We start from the raw sequence: 17533 nt of genomic DNA, 5'->3' as shown, positions 1-17533 counted from the left end.
GCTCTGCCATCTTGAGTATGAGGATGTGGTGTCTGAAGTTGAACGTGAGTGCGGCTGGGACACACTCCTCAATACTGACAACCACCAATATGCAGTGGGTCTGCTGGCCAGGTGAGACCTCCCTTCTCCCTGCTCTCCCCATCATTTCTCCCCAGCAGATGAGGTGGCCCCAACATAATCCCTGTGGTTATGGGTGAGAGGGACTTGTCACTGAAGTATAGCCCTGCAGACTGGAAAAGCCTGGGAGAGCTGGTTCTCTGGAGCAGCCACAACCCAAAGTGCCAGCATGCCCTCCCATGAGTCCTGGGCTGATGGCACAGAACAGGAGGTCTGTCTGCAGGGAACCTCACTGAGGACAGCCTGCCAGGGCCAGAGAGATTTAGGGACAACCACTGATGGCCATCCACAGCATGGCTGCTCATATGCCCTGTGGGTAGGAAGGTGTTTTTCCAGACTGGTCATCCTCAGTGGACCCTGCCAGTGTTGGGTACTGCCTTTCTCCTTTTGAGAGGTGGTGGGGAAGGATCAGGCTTTGGTAATTCAGTCCCAGGAGAGGTTTGCCCACCCTGCTCAGGATCAGTGATGTTTTTCTCTCCTCCAGAGCAATGCTCAGGGTCTCACAGAGCTTGTGTTACCGGATCGCACGCTACCTGTTCAGGCTGCTCCGCAGAGAGGAGGCTCGTTGGGAAGTCTCTGCCGTGGCATTCCTTGTTGAGGTGAGCCTGATGGCGAGTGCTGCCTCACTGGGCTGCCTCCCTCCACTCTGCCCTCTTGGACACACAGCTGTAGGGGGAGTCCAGTTTGTGGAGCTGGGGCAGAAGCTGTGGTCTGCTCTGTGTCCTTGGCCCCTTGCTGCTGGGGTGACACATATGACCTCTCTCACCGCTCTGTTGTTTCAGCTCCTGCCTTGCCTTAACACAAAGGAATGGGGTGAACGCATCCTGCAACTTTTCCCAATCTATCTCTTGAGGGATCACAGAGTGATGTGTCTCCTGCTGCTCAGATGCCTCCTGGTGCTCTGTAAGAGACCCTCTATGGTAAGCAGCGGGCAGCTGCCTGAAGCTGTCCTGGCAATGTGGGGCTGCGTTACACAGTAGGTTGGACTTGTCTGAGCTTCAGGAGCTGTGTCAGCTGCTGCCAGCGTTCCTGACTCCCCATTCAGCTACCAGAGTCCTTCAGAACAGGCCTCTGGCTTCTTGGCTCTAGGGCAGTAGCATGGGGTTGAACTGCTGCAGTGGTTTTGGCAGTGCAGCCTTTGATGGCTTCAGAACATTGCATTGTGCTCCTCACAGGCCAACTCAATCCTGGCCTTGACTGGAAGCCTCACAGAGGTACTGAAGAATAAAGATGCAGAGGTGGTGGGCAAGACCCTTTCTGTGTTCTGCGAGGTGCTCCAGGACAGAGATGTGCCAATTGCCGGTTCCATTGCTCTGCAGCTGGCTGAGGCACTCCTGCCACTATTTGAGAATGTAAGGCTCTGTGCCCCCTGCCGTGGGCACTGGGTGCTGCCAGGAAACTTTATACCCTGAGGATTTTCAGGCCCATGCCCAGGTGGGCCTGGAGAAGCTGGTGCTGAGGTCTTGCCCTCTTCATTCCCACTAGGACACCAGCCATGTGCAGCTCCTCTCCATTCGACTCTTTCAAGTGCTAATGAGGTTGGTAGAGGAAGAGGGAAAAGAGCCCCTGGAGAAGAATGTGTGCCAGAGCCTGTTACCGCTCTTCTATCACATGTATGATGAGAACCAGCATGTGGCACAGGTGAGGATTCTGAGCTGCTGGTGTCCCCTGTGAAGAGGGCTCAGCTGCCTCCTGCCCTAACACCTTGCAGACTGCAGTGCTCCTGCCTCCTCCTGGCCTTGGCTACAGGGATGCAGTCCTGTGCCCTGGGCTGCTGTGCCATCTCCCAGTCTCTGTGGCTCTGCAGGCCTCTTGGGAAACCCTGCTTCAAGCAACAAAGTTCCTGAAGAAGGAGAATCTTGAGGAGCTGCTGGAGACAGATGAGATGTGGAGGTTCGGCGAGTGCCTGGTAAGGATGGCCTCAAAGCCCCAGACCCAGCCTGAACAAGCTCTCAGCTCCTGATACTGAATGTGGAGGATGGCAGCTATGGCCCCTACCCACTCCTGCCCACATCAGCACCAGCCTGCACCCCACACACTACTACCATCGGGTGTGTGGCCCAACAGGCTCTTCTCCCTCCCTGAGCCAGGGTGCTGACAGAGTTCTGGCCCAGCTGTGCTTTGGCATCAGAGTGATACTGGGGCTCCCTGTGGAGCACCTAGCCCTCTGCTCCCTCCAAACCTTGGCACTAGCCAGCTGCTGGCTGAGTGTCATGGGTGTCCAAGCAGGGAAGGTCAGTCCTGGGTGCAGCAGCTGTCCAGCAAAGAGAAAGGATCACTGCCAACCCTTCCCTGTGTCCCTTTCTGCTCTCTCTAGCTGGCAGAGGACAGAAGCAGAGCAAACGAGTACCTGCGCCAGTCCGTGTCATACCTGCATAGCCCGCAGAAGTCTGTACGAGAGGCAGCCATCAGGCTCACTGGTGAGCCACAATCCCCAGAGTCCCCTCACTGCCCCGCTGCAGCTTGGCCCCAGCTCTGGTGGCTCCATGGCAGCAGGACCCGGCCCAGTGGCTGTGGTACGCTGACTATGCCTCAGGACTCTCTGCCACCCTCTCCTACCCTTGCCCTTGTGCTTTATACGTGGCTCAGCCCTGCCAAGGGGAGGAATACGTGCGGCCGGGCTGGCAGTGCTGGTGCTGGGGAGCTGTGTTGCTGGGGCAAGGACAGGCTGTGTGTTCCTAGGGTACACCAGGTGGCATATGAGGGGGCAACAGGAATTGCTCCAGGTCACCTGCAAGGGTGAATGAGGGCAGCAGGCTGTCAGCAGGGACTGGCATGAAAAAACAGAAGGATCGAGCTGCAGTCCCTGCCCCAGCTGGAGAGGGTTCTACTCCCTGTCCAGACAAAGAGCAGTGTGGGTAGAGCAGAGAGAGGTTTAAGGGGCTTGTGGGGTATTCGTGGCAAGCAGTTTAGGGCTTATCCTCTTAGTTCCTGCTCCCTTCTGACCATGGGAAGGGCTGGTTGGGGTGGCCCTGGCAAGAGAGGTTCCTGAGGTTCCCCAAACCTTGGCTCTATTTCTCTCTGTTTCAGCACGTCAAGGAGCAACAAATAACTTTAATACCTCCATCTCAAACTTCGCAACTCAAACCCTGCACCTTCTAAGAGCTGTAGAGAGACATCCTTTCTTCAGATTCAGGCTGCTGCAAAACCAGCTCCGTATGGCGTGGAGGAGGCGGCCTTCTCTCTTGGACAATGGCTGGCCGCCTGTCTGTTACACTGGCCGGCCACAATGCTGGAGGTCTCTGCAGAGCTGATCCTGGAAGCTCTGTCTTCTGGGGCCACCTGAGTGTACAGGAAATACTAGGTGGCTTCTGGCCTCTCCCAACCCACAGGACAACTCTTCTCTAAGACCACTTTTCTTTAACTCTTTTAAGGAAACTTTTTTCATGCAAATATCAGCACTAGTTCAGGACCTTTTACCTCAGGCTCCTGCCACCCAGACCCCAATTTGCAGCTTCCACTGCAGCTGCACACTGACTTATCTGCACTGAATATACTCCTCAACAGTCCTTACCTTTGTTTTAATTGAGCATACCGGCTAATACATTGAAAGGGAAAAAAGGAAAGTTTCAAGGCACTTAACCAAATATAACATTGTAACAAGTTACAAACTTAACACAATTAAGGGCAGAAATGACTATCAATATAAAATCACACAGGATTCTCAAAAGACTGTTACTCATCATTCACTGCTTGTTAACATACTGGGACAAGTATTCATCTCCATCCAGCAGGCTGGTCTTAACTGCGATATAATCTCACACACAGAATATGGCGAGTTGGAAGGGACCTGTTATTAGCAACATCTTCAAACCACCTGAGCTAATCTCCTAATGACATACAGCTGATGTATTATATTTGCTGTAAAATGAGCACCCCTGATTCAACTGACTTGGTGCCCCTGCTGCAACTGGATCTGGTTGCAAGAGATCTCTCATCAGGTCCTAATTTCTACATTACCTCTCCACTAGGCTAGCTATTCTCTGGCTTTTAGTTCTCAGTGGCCTCAATTAGAGACTTAATCATTTTCCCTAACACAGGGGGGAATCCACAGCTTCAAAATCCCATAGCTTCAAGAAAACCAGACATGGGAGCTTAATTATGGCCTCTCTTTTTTCTGGATCTATCACTCATTGCCCCTTCCCCAAAATACAGCCAAATATTTATCTTTCTTTTTGACATAGCTGAAGTTTGGATGGAGATGCATGGTGTTGCCTTTTAGGGCAATACATCTAGTATACAAGCATTCCCTTCACAGTTTGCTAATGACAAATCACCTACATGAACGGATTGTACAAGCTCTGATACTGAAATAAATGTATATGTAGAAAAATGTACTTTTATATTTTTTTTAAATATACACAGAATTACCATCATTAGAAGCAAATAATAGTCCACAGGAATCTCATATACATACAAAAAATAAAGCAATGTTTCAGCTGACATATATCTTCTAGAGAACCTCCTCCAGGCATGGTATTTCCAATTTACACCACAACAATCAATTCAAATAGTTATAAATAGCACACTATGTGCCTCTACATGCAGATCTTCCTGGTTCCCTCTTTTTGAAGAGATTCCGTGTGCATACAGCAGCAACCCAGTGAACAGCTCTTTCAGTGGGTGTTTGTGCTTTCCAGAGACATGATCCATCTGTTCACCAATTGTCTATTTGTTTGTTGCAAAAGAAACTCAGAGTGTCTTGAAGGAATCACCACACCCTAAAACACTGTCTATCCCACATGATATAGCACATCTGTATCTTTTTAAATGCTTAAACAACTCTCCTATCAATCTTTTTTTGATATCCCAAGTTTCAGTTAATCTCTCGAATCATCTCCCAGTGTTCGGAATTCAATGCTGGGAGATGGGTTGTTCACCTTGGAGACCTGCTGTGGATACAGGTACAGACATTCCCCCTCCCCTGGATGGCCACGGGCTGGTAAGAGCCTACTGCGCACTGTTGGAGTTCTCCTCAGAGCTCTGGACAGCTTCTCTGGGATGGGTCACATCAGCAGACTAGGTGCCACGCAGCACCCATCTCTGACACTCCAGATTCGGGAATCTGAACTCATCTCCCCACTCCCATCAATGAAGACCATCGGAGATCATGAACCATCCATTTGGAACAGCGCTTTCCTAGTGCTTAGGACTGACAGACCCATGTTCAACAGCAGTCTCTAAACTGCAAGTCCCCTTGCACGCATTATGAGCCCCCTGAATGCCTTATGAGCGATTCCAAACTCCCTGTGTGTTTTACAGGGATGCCTTATGAGCCCTCTGCATGCCTTATGAGTTACCTCAGTCCCCTATGCGGCTTGGGAGAGACCCTAAAAACTCTCTTTTATGTGTGCCTTTCGCTGATCAGGCTGCTCACCCATACTTGACCTACTGCAGTAATTTTACCAACTTTGTACTAAATGCTGCAGCAACAGAGAGACTAAAATAATTTGAGAAATTTAATAATTATAATTTGAGACCCTTATGATTTATATTGAATATGCTCTGGGAATTTTAACACTCATCCTTTGAATCCTCCCTGCTCCAAAGGTCCCAGGTGAACTCACCCAGTTCAGCAGCTGGATGTTTGGAGAAGGGCTCTGACGGTGGTGGCCTAGGGTCCCATTTGGATTGTCAAACTCTTAAGGAAAGTTCCCTGTCTGACCATGCCACGACCCATTTGGTTGGGGATGTGATGTTGATTGTAAGTTATCAATAGCTGAATAAAGACAGCAGTCCATATGTCAGGGAACTCCTATCCTTTTATTATACAGTTGCCTTAAGTCTGGCAACTAGCCCACTCTATAATCGTAGAAGTGCTGGTTAAGCTCTCAACATTTACAACTAATTTTAACAAGCTCCCAATCCTCACCACAGACTTTGGTATAGACCAAGGGGTAGAATATGACAGCCCGCACCTTGCCAAGACAAGAGAGGAAGAAATAAAGATGGAACAGGGAGACAGAGAAGGAAAATCTTGATGACTATGTGATTCTGTAAAACATTCAAAACAACAAGGCTGAAGACTGCGATGATGTTACCCTACATTTACCGTCATTCAGTTAAATCGCATGATTCGTGACCTGGCAGGTATCCGTGCTACTTCTTTAGTTACGGCCGACTGTGATACTATTGCCTAGCACAACTCCAACGATACACACTTTTATCAATCCAGTGGAGTGAAAAAAAAAAACTACCATAGGCATTTCCTTCCGTTTATCAGGAAGGCTCCGCCTATCGCAGCTACAGCCGCCGGGTGTCGGCACCGCCCGCTCCCGGCGGAGGAGGCGGCTCCGCCCTCCTTCCCGGCCGATCGCTGAGCAGCGCGTCACGGCCCGCGCCGCCCGGCCCGCTGCTGCGCCCGCACGGGGTGCGCCTGAGCCCCGGCCCGCCGCGGAGCCCCCGCGGAGCCATGTCGCGGCCCCGGCACGTCCCGCCCAGGCAGCCCGGCAGGGGCGCCGGGGGCTCGGGCAGCGCTGCCGCGGCGCCCCGCGTCCGGGGCGGCAAAGGTCTCAGGGATGTCCGCGTGGACGAGGAGGTGGAGATCGCGGTGAACCTCGCCCTGGAGCGGTTCCGCTACGGCGAGGACACAGGTGCGTGCGGCGGCCCCGGGGAGCGGCGAGGCCGGAGCGGGGCCGGCGGACACCGTGGCCCGCAGGCGGCCCCGGCCTGCCCCGAGCGGGCCGGCGGCGCCACCAGGAGCCCTGAGCGGGGAATGGGGGCAGCCAGTCCCGGTGTCGCCAGTCCTGACGTGCTCTGCCAGCGCGGTGGGTTCGGGGATTGATAAACCCTCGTAGGATCGAGGTAATACGTCGAGAATACGGCCTCCTGTGTTGTTACCTTTTTTTATTATTTATTTCTATTTCTAGAAATGGAGTTTCCCTCTTCTTTCACTAGTACTGAAAGAGCATTTGTTCACCGGCTCTGTCAGTCTCTTGGACTGATATCTAAAAGTAAAGGGTAAGTTGGACTCTGATTTTTATGTATTATATTCTCTTTTTGGTGCGAATTTATGGAAATTCGTTACTACCATGAAAACGATCTGTACTTCTAGGATATCTTCAGCTGTTGCAGGGAATAATACTAGAGGAAAAAAAAACTTTAAAAAGTAGATAATAAAAATTAGCACCTGATGTCTGCTTAAAAAAAAACATGTGACATACTCTTTTGAGATAGCTGGCTCCTATGGATTTCATGTCCATAAAAAAGACTTTTCTCCAGGATGTGTTCTGCCTTCTTCTTTTTTTTCCATGCACTCCTGTGGGATCAAAGGTTTTGGGTAGAATCTCCAGATAAAACGTAGCTTCTAACAGCAGGTCCAAAAGAGTGCCTCTGTTGGGAAGTGCAGGTGAAAAGAGTTGGTGTATTGCCAGCAGGTGGAGGGAGGTCATCCTTGCCCACTACTCAACACTGAGTAGGCTGCACCTGGAGTGCTGTGTCGAGTGCTAGGATCACCAGTAGGACAGAGACCTAAACTGGGTCCATGAAGGACCAACAACATGATGAAAGGACTGGAGTATCTCCCCTTTCAGGAAAGGGTGAGAGGGACTGTTCAGCCTGGAGAAGACAAGGCTCAAGGGGATCTTATCACTGTATATAAGTGCTTGAAGTGAGAATGTAAAGAGGACAGAACCTGAGTCTGCCAGAGTGGTTGCACCTCTCCTCACAGAGGTTGCCTGGGCCAGCACCTGGGTACCTGCACCGCTCTTCTACCACTGCCAGGAATGGGGCACTCGGCTCTTAGTGTGATCTTCTGTTCTTACCCAGAGAAGTCATTTTTAAAGGATTATTATGTCTTCGTACCCAGGTACAAGATGGTTCAATCTCAAATGTGTTTACAATTACTCTTTACGTTTCTGTGTCCGAGTTCCATCTGAGAACAAATGCAGTGTTACAAGTGTTTTGGTTCTGTTTCTACATAGAAAATTTTTGAATTTTCTATGGGAACATCATGGGAATCTAATTTGTTTTACTGCATTTTGTTAAGGCTTGGAATGTCACTAGCAGGCAGCTTATTTGTCTCTTTTGCCTCTTTGTTGATTTTTAATCTCTAGATCTCTTAAGTTAGTCTAGAAATCAATTTTGTATTGTAAATCTCAGTATTAATTGGTAGAGCTGGCTGTATTTTGGGATGCAGATGCAGTAATGGACCTTTAACCAAAGACATTAGAAGAGTGTCACGTTACAGAGGCCTATATGTAAGGTTGTGCTGAGCATAGTGATCTGAAGTCTGCAGTGTCTGTGCTGCACTGCCTCATGTGAATAGAGTGCCTTTGGTAGTGGATCTTGGGATGTTGCTATTACTTTGGTGTTCATTATGCTACTTGAGGCATAATTTGAAGTTTCTAGTTATGACATTATGTTTGAAAATAATTTGACAGCCATATTGAAAAAATTATGAGCAAAGATTGTTACATTCAGGTAACTAGTGTGCTTATTCCTAAAATGCTTTTTTTTTTTTCCTCCCCAGAAAAGGGGCGAATCGATACCTAACTGTAAGGAAAAAGCATGGATTAGAACTAAAACATACAGTAATGACTTGTGCCTTAACTCCTGTTACAAAACTTGCTGTTTGTACTTTAATTCGAAATTTTCCTGTCACGAATAAAGAAAGAACAGAACTTCTGCCGAAGATGGAGCGAGGAAATGCATGTGCTGTTGAATCTGGTATGTTCAGTATATTTTCTGATATGGAATTGTCAATCAACACTACTTGACAAAATAACACAACCCAACCACAAAACAAACCCCTCTATATTATGTTTGCTCTCCTGTCCTACCTAACACCCTTCCCTGCAAACAAACCCATTAATTTTCTTGACTTTTAATTGTAGGGTCTTTTAAAACTGGTGTCATGAGGAGCTCAGGCAGTCATGTCACTCACATTGCAATATCTCCCTTGTGTCAAGTTAGTTTTGAATCTTTGAGCCAGTTCCAGACAAATTTTTTAGAAGTACGTTTGTGAAATGTGGGTTCCTGCACGTTCCATGAGGTGAGATTGAAAAAACAAGTGTTAATGTGACTCTCTATAAGAACATCTTTATGAGAAGATGAGACTGGCTTTTCTGCCTTTGAAATCTGTGCTCTTGATAAAATAAGAAATTTGTATTTTGTCATTTTCTAAAATAGATTTGGTCTCTAACAGGCTATTACCTAAACTTCTTGATTTCTAGAGTATGTAAGAGTTCGCTGGATATAACTTATAGTACTGGGGGTTTCTGCACGCAAAGTTGAGTGTAGTGAACAGAAAACATACCAGTATTCCTTGTTTCATCGGATATTTCTGAATCATGATGTTCATGCTTTAAGTGCTTCCTTTGCTAGTTTTCTGTTTCATTTGTTTAATAGAATTGTTTAATGAACAGAGGGAAACTATAATAAAAGTACTGAGAAAAATCAATTCCTGAGGAATGTAAGCAAAAATTAATGGTGTAAAATTTATCTTTTTCTTACTTCACTAGAATGGTCCTTGGCTCTTTTAATCCGTTAGTCCATTTCTGTCTTGATAGGACATTGTTTGTGATTTAATAAGTCAGTCTGTTCATAACACTAAACATGTATGGTTGAGTTCACAGTGAGCTGCTAATTCTCCTGGAAAAAAATTATTGAGGAACTGTAGAATAGCATTTACAATACTGAATTTGAAGTAACCTCTTCAGAAGACTTGCAGGGTTTCTTGACTACTTATGCCTTAGTTCTAATACATCACACTGCTATGTGGGTCCAGGTCTGGATACAGCATGGTTCAACTGGTATGTGTTTAGACAAATCTTATGGACTGAAGTATTAGGTTATGTAAGACTGACAGAAAGAAGGTCTTAAAAGACCAGTGAGGATGTGAAAGAAGGCATATGAATCACAGTAAAGTTATCTTTTTATTAGAAGACATGCTTGTCAGTTTGGAATAACTTAAATGATTAACTGTATGGTGGATATTTCATGGCAAACTGTGCAGATAGGAAAGTGTAAACAGCTACAAAGGCTAAGGCAATGTGGTTTAGTTTCTGTTTTTTTTGTTTTAGCTCTTCATTTTTGACCTTGCGAAAAGTATTAGAATAGTCTGGTTTTGTTCAAAATATCTGAAAGTAAAAATTCCTTTAAAAATATTTATTTTAAGTACCATTATGGGATGAACTATTACGAATAAGATTTTTAAATGCATGGTGGGTTTGTCTACAGAGATACATGTAAAATCAGGAATGTTAATTTTCAATTACAGTTTATAAACAGTGTTTTAATGATTTTCCTTTGTATAAGTAATTTTTTGACTTCACAGAAAACAGAGAAGTGATTAAGACAAGTGGACGACTTAATGATGGTGTACCCCAGGTTCCAGTGAAAAGAGGAGAATCAGAGTTTGATTCCTTCAGGCAATCACTACCAGTTTTTGAAAAACAGGAAGAAATTGTCAAAATAATAAAGGACAATAAAGTTGTTTTGATTGTAGGAGAAACGGGATCAGGAAAAACTACTCAAGTATGTTTCTTTAATGAAATAAAAAAAGATAACAGTATTTATTCAAACATAATGATAGATTTTTAATATTTCTGTATTAAGGGATTTCTTTAGTTTTAAGGCTTTTGTTTTCCTGTAAGGTTGAAAGTCTTCTGTTTCAGTTAACTTTCCTACTTTTTAAATACTAAGCCAACATACTAAAAGCATAAATGGTTTTGCACAATTTTTTCATAGATCTGAGTTTTTAATTAGAATAATCACACAGTACCAGAGGGAAGGTAGCTATGATTTTGTACAGCCTTTTTCCTTTCAAAGCTAGTTCTGTTCCAAGTGTCTAGAGGGAAATATTATTACATTAAAAGGAAAGATTACCTACATAGCTTTTTTTATATATTTCTGTGAGACAGAAGAGAGAAGCTTCAGGGTATTTTTGTTTGTTTGAGTTTTGTTTGTTTGCTTGTGGTTTTTTTTGGTTGAAGTTTTTTTTAACGGATTAGACTTAACAGCAGAATTTATTTTTTTGACCTTTCTGCCACTTTGAGTACTTTTGCAGTGCTAATCCTTTTGTGAGGCCTTTTGCAACCTGTGTAATACTGAGATGCAGTTAAGTTGTCTCACCATGGTAAAAAAGCTATGACTTTATCAAACTAAAAACTAAATTTAAACCACTTCTTTACAGATCCCTCAGTTTATTCTTGACGACTGTTGCAAAACTGGAACTCCCTGTCGTATATTTTGCACTCAACCAAGACGTTTGGCAGCACTTGCTGTGGCTGAAAGAGTGGCAGCAGAAAGAAGAGAAAAGATTGGCCAGACTATTGGTTATCAGATACGATTAGAAAGCAGGTACTGATGGTATTTTTTAAAATCAGTTGATCTAGTGTTGGTATCTTTAATCTTGTGTAGATTTAAACTACGGTATATGTGGGCTACAGCCTAGTAAAATCCCCATGTATGAAGTATAGGTAGGATATATTATTTTGGGTAATGAATATTTAAGAGTGAAAAGGACAGTTTTCTTCTGATTACATCTTCATGTAGTAAGTTCTTTTATAGAATGGAACTGCAAGTGATTTCTCTTGATGTCTTCTAGGGAGAATGTATGTGAAAATCCTTGTCTTATTTTCAAATTAGGTCTACACTTGCCCCCTTTTATTTTTTATTCCTTACTTTTAACATTTGTCAATCCAAAAGTTCAGCAACCTTTGAAGATAGGTAGGAAGAGCAGCATGTTGTAAAAAATGCTATATAGTGAGACTTGATAGGGCACAATAAAGGGAATGATGAAATTGAGCATTATTTACCAATTTATTTTGGGTTAAATTTACTCTATTTCAGCTTTTTTATTTCAAACATTAAGCGATATGAAAGTAGAGATTTTTAGATCACCTGAAGAATTTGATCCTAAAGCAGAGTAGAAATGGATGGAAATCTGAAGATTTCCATGGTATGATTGCTAAAGTTTTTGAATTGTATAGATAGTGGGATTTTCTGGAATGGCCAGTAGGTGGGCTATGAGTAAGAATAAGATGGCAAAAGGTATAGCTGGTTATGTTACTTATATGGATGAAGATAACACATAGCTAATGAATGCACTTGAACAGCAAAGCCAAGTTAAAGAAGAATTTGAATATGCATACAAAAGCTCATAAGGCTATTAAGAGATTAAAAGAGCTAGTAAAGACAAATTCCAAATAGGGTGATGACTAATGTTTGGAAGAATTATTCAGGCTGAAGAAGAACAAAGTGTTGGTCAGATGAAAGAATTACTGGAACCGGTGCAGAAAACTCTGCTTATGACGAATCAATAAGTTCCCTGGAGAAAAAGCAAAAGGGAGAGATGACAATGTTACCACTTGAAAAAAAGATATTGGGTGGAGGTGTTTATAGTAACACAGAATTCTTGATTTCTAGAAGGCTAATGAAGAAGAAAGGAGTAGAGATGGATAAAGTAAAGCATTTGTATCTTATATGTGTTCCTTGAATTTAATATGTGAGAAGATTTTTGAAATGAGGGATGAATTCCAAACTTGGGAAGAAATGCACATGTGATAACTAGTGAGCTCACGTCTTCCTTCTTTTCTGGAAGTTTTCAATACTTAAGGGGGTAATGCTGGAGAAAGTAGTGACAGTTGCAGTTTTCACTTGCACAACTAACTCTACAAGAGGTACCAGGTACTTTTAAGATTTTTAAATTCCTGAAAAATGAAAGGATCTGAAAAGATTCAGCTTTCTTTGTGACTCGGTCAATTAGAGTGTGTTGGATTTGTGTGGCATGGTTTGGGTGGTGAGTTGGCTCCAGGGGTGGCTTCTGTGAGAAGCTTCCCACATGTCTGATAGAGCTGGCTGGCTCCAAGAGGGACCTACCACTGGCTAAGGCTGACAGTTGTTGTGCCTCTGGGATAACATATTTAAGAAGGGGGAAAAAAATCTTCACAGCAGTGAGAGCAGTGCAAAGAGAGAATTATGATTATTGTGAGACAAACAACTCTGCAAATGCCGAGACCAGTGCAGAAGGAGGGGGAGGAGGTGCTTCAGGCACCAGAGGAAAAATTCCCCTGCAGCCTGTGGAGAACCCCATGCCACAGGAGATGTTTGCCCAAAAGATACTGCAACCCTGTGGGAAGGCTGTGCTGGAACAGGCTCTGGACACAACCTGTGGCCCCATGGGGAGGGCAAGTCTGCACTGGGGCATGTTTGCTGGCTGGAATTTTGAAACCATGGGGATCCCATGCAGGAGCAGTCTATTCCTGAAGGACTGTACCTCATGGGAGGGACACTATGCTGCAGTAGTTTGTGAAGAGTGTGAAGAGTCCTCCCAGTGAGGAGGAGGGAGCAGCAGAGACAGCATGTGATAAATTGGCCACAGCCCCCAGTCCTCATCCCCCTGCGCTGCTGAGGTGTAGGAGGTAGAGAAAACTGGAAGATAAACCTGTGAAGAAAGGAGGGGTGGGGAAAGGTGTTATAAGACTTGGTTCAGTTTCTTGTTTTCCCACATGGATTTAATTGGTAGTAAACTAAATAAGTTCCACAAGTCAAGTCTGTTTTGCTTGGGATGGTAATTGTGAGTGATCTCCCCCTGTCCTTATCTTGACCCATGAACCTTTTGTTGTATTCTCTCCCCTGTCCAGCTGAGGAGGAGAGTGATAGATCAGCCTGGTGGGCACCTGGAATCCAACCAAGGTCAACCCACCACATGTAGGCAAATATCAAGACTATATCCAAGCATATGCTGAAGAATTAGAACCTATTTTTCCACAGCAGTGCACAGTAAATTAAACAGCATGGAGAGGTTCTCAAGGTTCTATTTCACTTGCTTATTAATTTAGAAAAAGATTGAATCTCACCATGTCAATTAATCCCTTGTCTGAAGTTCTGGAGCATGAACATTAATAGTCCTTAGGATCTCTTTGGGAACAGGCATAGTTTATAAACGAGGAGTATGCATGAACTCTTTGGTTAGAGAACTGTTATTCCACTTCTGGTAGACATCTGTTCAATCTTTTAATTTTCAGTAAATAGTGGAAAGCTAGTAGCGTTTAAATGGTGCAAAAAACCTGAAGTATCTTTATGAACTGTTCAATAGGGTTTCTCCAAAGACACTGGTAACATTTTGCACTAATGGCATCCTGCTTCGCACGCTCATGGCAGGAGACAGCACCCTATCTAATGTGACACATGTTATTGTGGTAAGGATTTTATTGTATTTCATGTGAGGTGGAGCAATATGTATTACTTGTTAATTGGAAGGTGAGATCCTAGTTTTTAACATTAATTTACTGAATATTTAAGTTGTTTTTGTTTGGTTAGAATCTCAGTTAACTTTAAAGACTTACTGAGCCTTTACTGTAGCATGCATGCTTTTCAATATTTTTTTTTCCCCTGTAAAAGCATCTTATTTTAGGTTCATTCCAGTAATTAATTTTGGAATTGTGGTGCAGTTGTGGAGGGCAGAGGTCTAAGTTTTTCTGAACTTCCTCTGTCAGCAGAAAAGCCTTACAGAGACTTATGTAGATACAGTTCAATGTGTCAGAATTTCTTTTGCTATGTCCTTGTTTTAGCAGTACCAAATTTGCAGTCCATTTGTTAGCATGATGTTTTCAAGATAATATGTAGTCTAATTTTGCAGCTTATTATTTAAGTGTGTTCATACATGATTATGTGAATTTTGTATTGTGGAATTTGATAAGTCAGTGGAACCAGAGATCTCTAGTAATAAAAACAGAAAAGAAACTGTCTGTTTAGCAAAGAGGAAAAAGTCTGAGACTGATGTATACATTCCTGACTTTAGCCTGCATATCTTTTGTTTGGTTCTTGTTTTGTTTGTTCATTCACGACTTAAAACAGAAGATAGACAAAAATGATTTGTCAGTCATGTACCTTAATGATAGGCTTTGTGTATGATTTAATGGATCTAAGCAATCTGTCTTTTTTCTGATTATTTGGTACCATACAGTTCTTGAAATGCTCATCAATTTTGAAGGGAGATTTTATTAAAATAAAATTTGTAGGATTTGTGGTTTGCAGCATTATCTTGGGAGTGAGATTCAAGTACAAGAATTAGAAGAGTTTGAGACATTCACTTTGATTTCTGAAATTAAGGTCTGTGTGGTTTTTGCATTACAGTGCAGTCTGCTCTGGTATCTTTATAAAACTTTTGAAGTATTTTTTTACATTTGGATAGTTTTTTAAAAAATCCTTACTTACGGATCCTTACTAGACTTTCACATTCTTATGTAATATACCACCAAATTATATATTTTAGTTTTTTAAAAAGTTCATATTTGTGAAAAGTTGTGATCTGGTATCTGTGATGTTTATCTGTTATTTTTGTTTTTCTTTCTTTCTCTTTTGTTATAGGATGAAGTACATGAGAGGGATAGGTTCAGTGACTTCTTGTTAATAAAACTGAGAGATGTGTTGCAAACCCAGACTAATCTAAAACTCATTATTTCTAGTGCTGCTCTAGATGCAAATCTCTTTATTAGGTATTTTGGATGTTGCCCAGTAATACACAGTAAGTATTTATGTGAACACTTATTCTCAGATAAGTGAGAATTCTTGCCCTGAGACTCATAGATCTGATCGAACTGTACCAAACATTCTGACTAAGCCAGGCGATAAATACACCCAGAGTTACAGCAGTGCTTTTTCTCTGTTTGCTCATGTTTGTTGTTTCTTAATTATTTGCACCTACTACAGAGGAAAGTGTTTTTATCAGTGGAGGTTCTGTAAATATAGGAATGTCCTGGCCCTCTCCATGTTCAGTTAAAGAGGGAGGAAAAGGTTCTCAAAGTGCTGGTCTCTGTGGCAGTATAGACCATAGGATGTATGAGAGTATTGTCTATGTGTCTGTTAATACATTCCAGTAGGTTCTAGTTCTTCAGGCCTCACCAGAGATTGCTACTTGTTACTGGACAAAAGACAGATAATTGTATCTACTCTATTCAGAAATACAGTCATAGGCAAATGGGGGGTTTATGTTTTAATCACGATTCCCTGCTTTATTTAGAGTCTTCTGTAAAAATTATGGGATAATTTTAGTGGATATTCCTGAGAAAGAGTTCATTTTCTTATTTACATAAAGGTTTATTTCTAAATTTTACAGCTTCTAAAAACATGGGAGTTGTAGCTTGCTCTTTCTGAAAGAGAGAAAAGTCCTAGGTGATACAAACTCAGCTGTGGCAGATGTCTGCTAAGGGACCAGAAATTTAAAAAGTAGATATATTAATTTTTCCTGTGTAAAACCACAATTTTATGTCCATAAATAAGGTCTAGAAAACAGTCATGTTAAAAGAGAAATCAGAATAAATTCTTAGGAGATAAACACCATTGGAATGTCTCATTTTTTGGGAAGTATTAGGTAAAGAACCGCAAATTTGGCTGTACTAATTAAGGACATTGAGAGGAGTCTGTCTCCTCATATACTTCTCATGAAAGAAGGTAGTTGAATACAAAGGTGCCAGTCTGCTTGTGGGACCTTACAATAAAGTTGTATTAATTGCTTCTATATTATGGAATTCAAGTGGCTAACGCAGTGAATTCTTTTTGGTACCCCTAAACAAAAATGTCTGTTTTCTTTTTCTCATTTGATAAAATTGCAGTAAGTAACTGTCTATCTTATATCTCTTGCTGTAACACTTAAAAGAATTGAAGATATTAATGAGAAACAAGGTATGCAGCTGGCATTTCCCTTCTAAGTTGATTTGGGGTGGGTTTATTTTTGGCCCAATCATTTAATGAAAATACACGCAAGTGAAGAGACTCTTACAGGACTTTTCAAGGAAAGAATAATTCCTTAAATCAGGCCCTGATTATATTTAATTCACTTTTTATGTCTATAAAAATGATTCTTAAAAATTAATATGATAATTGAAGCTAGGCAATAGCTAATCTTTCATGAATTTTTTATACTTTCAGTCCAAGGAAGACCTTTTGAAGTGAAAGAGATGTTTTTGGAGGACATTTTACGAAGTACTGGGTATACAAATAAAGAGATGATAAAGTACAAAAAAGAGAAACAGCGAGGTTGGTGGACTTCTTATTGGAAATGGCTGGCAATGAGTCTCATCGATTGATTGAACAACAAACACGATGAATCTCTGTTAAAATTCTAAAGTCAGAATATTAAATGAGACATGATTAGATGACAGCAAGTATTTTGAAACTCTCTGTGTTTACAATGTTGATGTAGCTTGTGATTTAAAAAAATACTTTCAGTGGTTGCATTCCTGTTGCTTTCAGTTGATAAATGTTAAATTTTTTTCTAATTATTTTGGAGTAGAATTATCTATAACTGTGGCCTTTGCCCACTTGAAAACTGTAGAACCATAAGATACTATATGCTCAGCAAGTGGAATACCAGAGGCTTAGGGCATAAGCACCCAGGTGGTATTTTTTATCTTGTTGTTATAGCAGATGTTTGCAGTGGTGCACTTTAAGGTGCCCTTAATCATGGAAT

At 42.6% G+C, this 17533-nt stretch overlaps 2 protein-coding genes across 3 annotated transcripts in view; both read left to right on the top strand.

The window, feature by feature from the left end:
• Positions 1-3903, top strand: part of LOC114068419 — a 10632-nt gene extending 6729 nt beyond the window's left edge. The window contains exons 16-23 of the mRNA XM_027904515.1: positions 1-111; positions 602-716; positions 900-1037; positions 1293-1469; positions 1603-1758; positions 1925-2026; positions 2435-2537; positions 3148-3903. Coding sequence (XP_027760316.1) covers positions 1-111; positions 602-716; positions 900-1037; positions 1293-1469; positions 1603-1758; positions 1925-2026; positions 2435-2537; positions 3148-3371 — 1126 coding nt within the window. The 3' untranslated portion in view covers positions 3372-3903. The remainder of the gene's footprint in view (positions 112-601; positions 717-899; positions 1038-1292; positions 1470-1602; positions 1759-1924; positions 2027-2434; positions 2538-3147) is intronic.
• Positions 3904-6521: 2618 nt separating this feature from the next.
• LOC114069676 (3'-5' RNA helicase YTHDC2) overlaps positions 6522-17533 on the top strand; it is a 30781-nt gene continuing 19769 nt past the window's right edge. Inside the window, exons 1-8 of one of the 2 annotated variants that reach the window (XM_027906672.1) lie at positions 6522-6710; positions 6987-7077; positions 8588-8784; positions 10394-10593; positions 11252-11418; positions 14159-14261; positions 15433-15589; positions 16993-17100. In XM_027906672.1, the coding sequence (XP_027762473.1) occupies positions 6530-6710; positions 6987-7077; positions 8588-8784; positions 10394-10593; positions 11252-11418; positions 14159-14261; positions 15433-15589; positions 16993-17100 (1204 nt within the window). In that variant the 5' untranslated portion in view covers positions 6522-6529. The remainder of the gene's footprint in view (positions 6711-6986; positions 7078-8587; positions 8785-10393; positions 10594-11251; positions 11419-14158; positions 14262-15432; positions 15590-16992; positions 17101-17533) is intronic. The other variant, XM_027906757.1, reaches the window with a different exon arrangement.

This window comes from Empidonax traillii, unplaced genomic scaffold, assembly GCF_003031625.1.
Source record: "Empidonax traillii isolate 1590-97213 ecotype Southwest subspecies unplaced genomic scaffold, ASM303162v1 scaffold3:size4013460, whole genome shotgun sequence".
Taxonomy (NCBI): Eukaryota; Metazoa; Chordata; class Aves; order Passeriformes; family Tyrannidae; genus Empidonax; species Empidonax traillii.
This window is presented reverse-complemented; position numbering and strand designations above follow the sequence as displayed.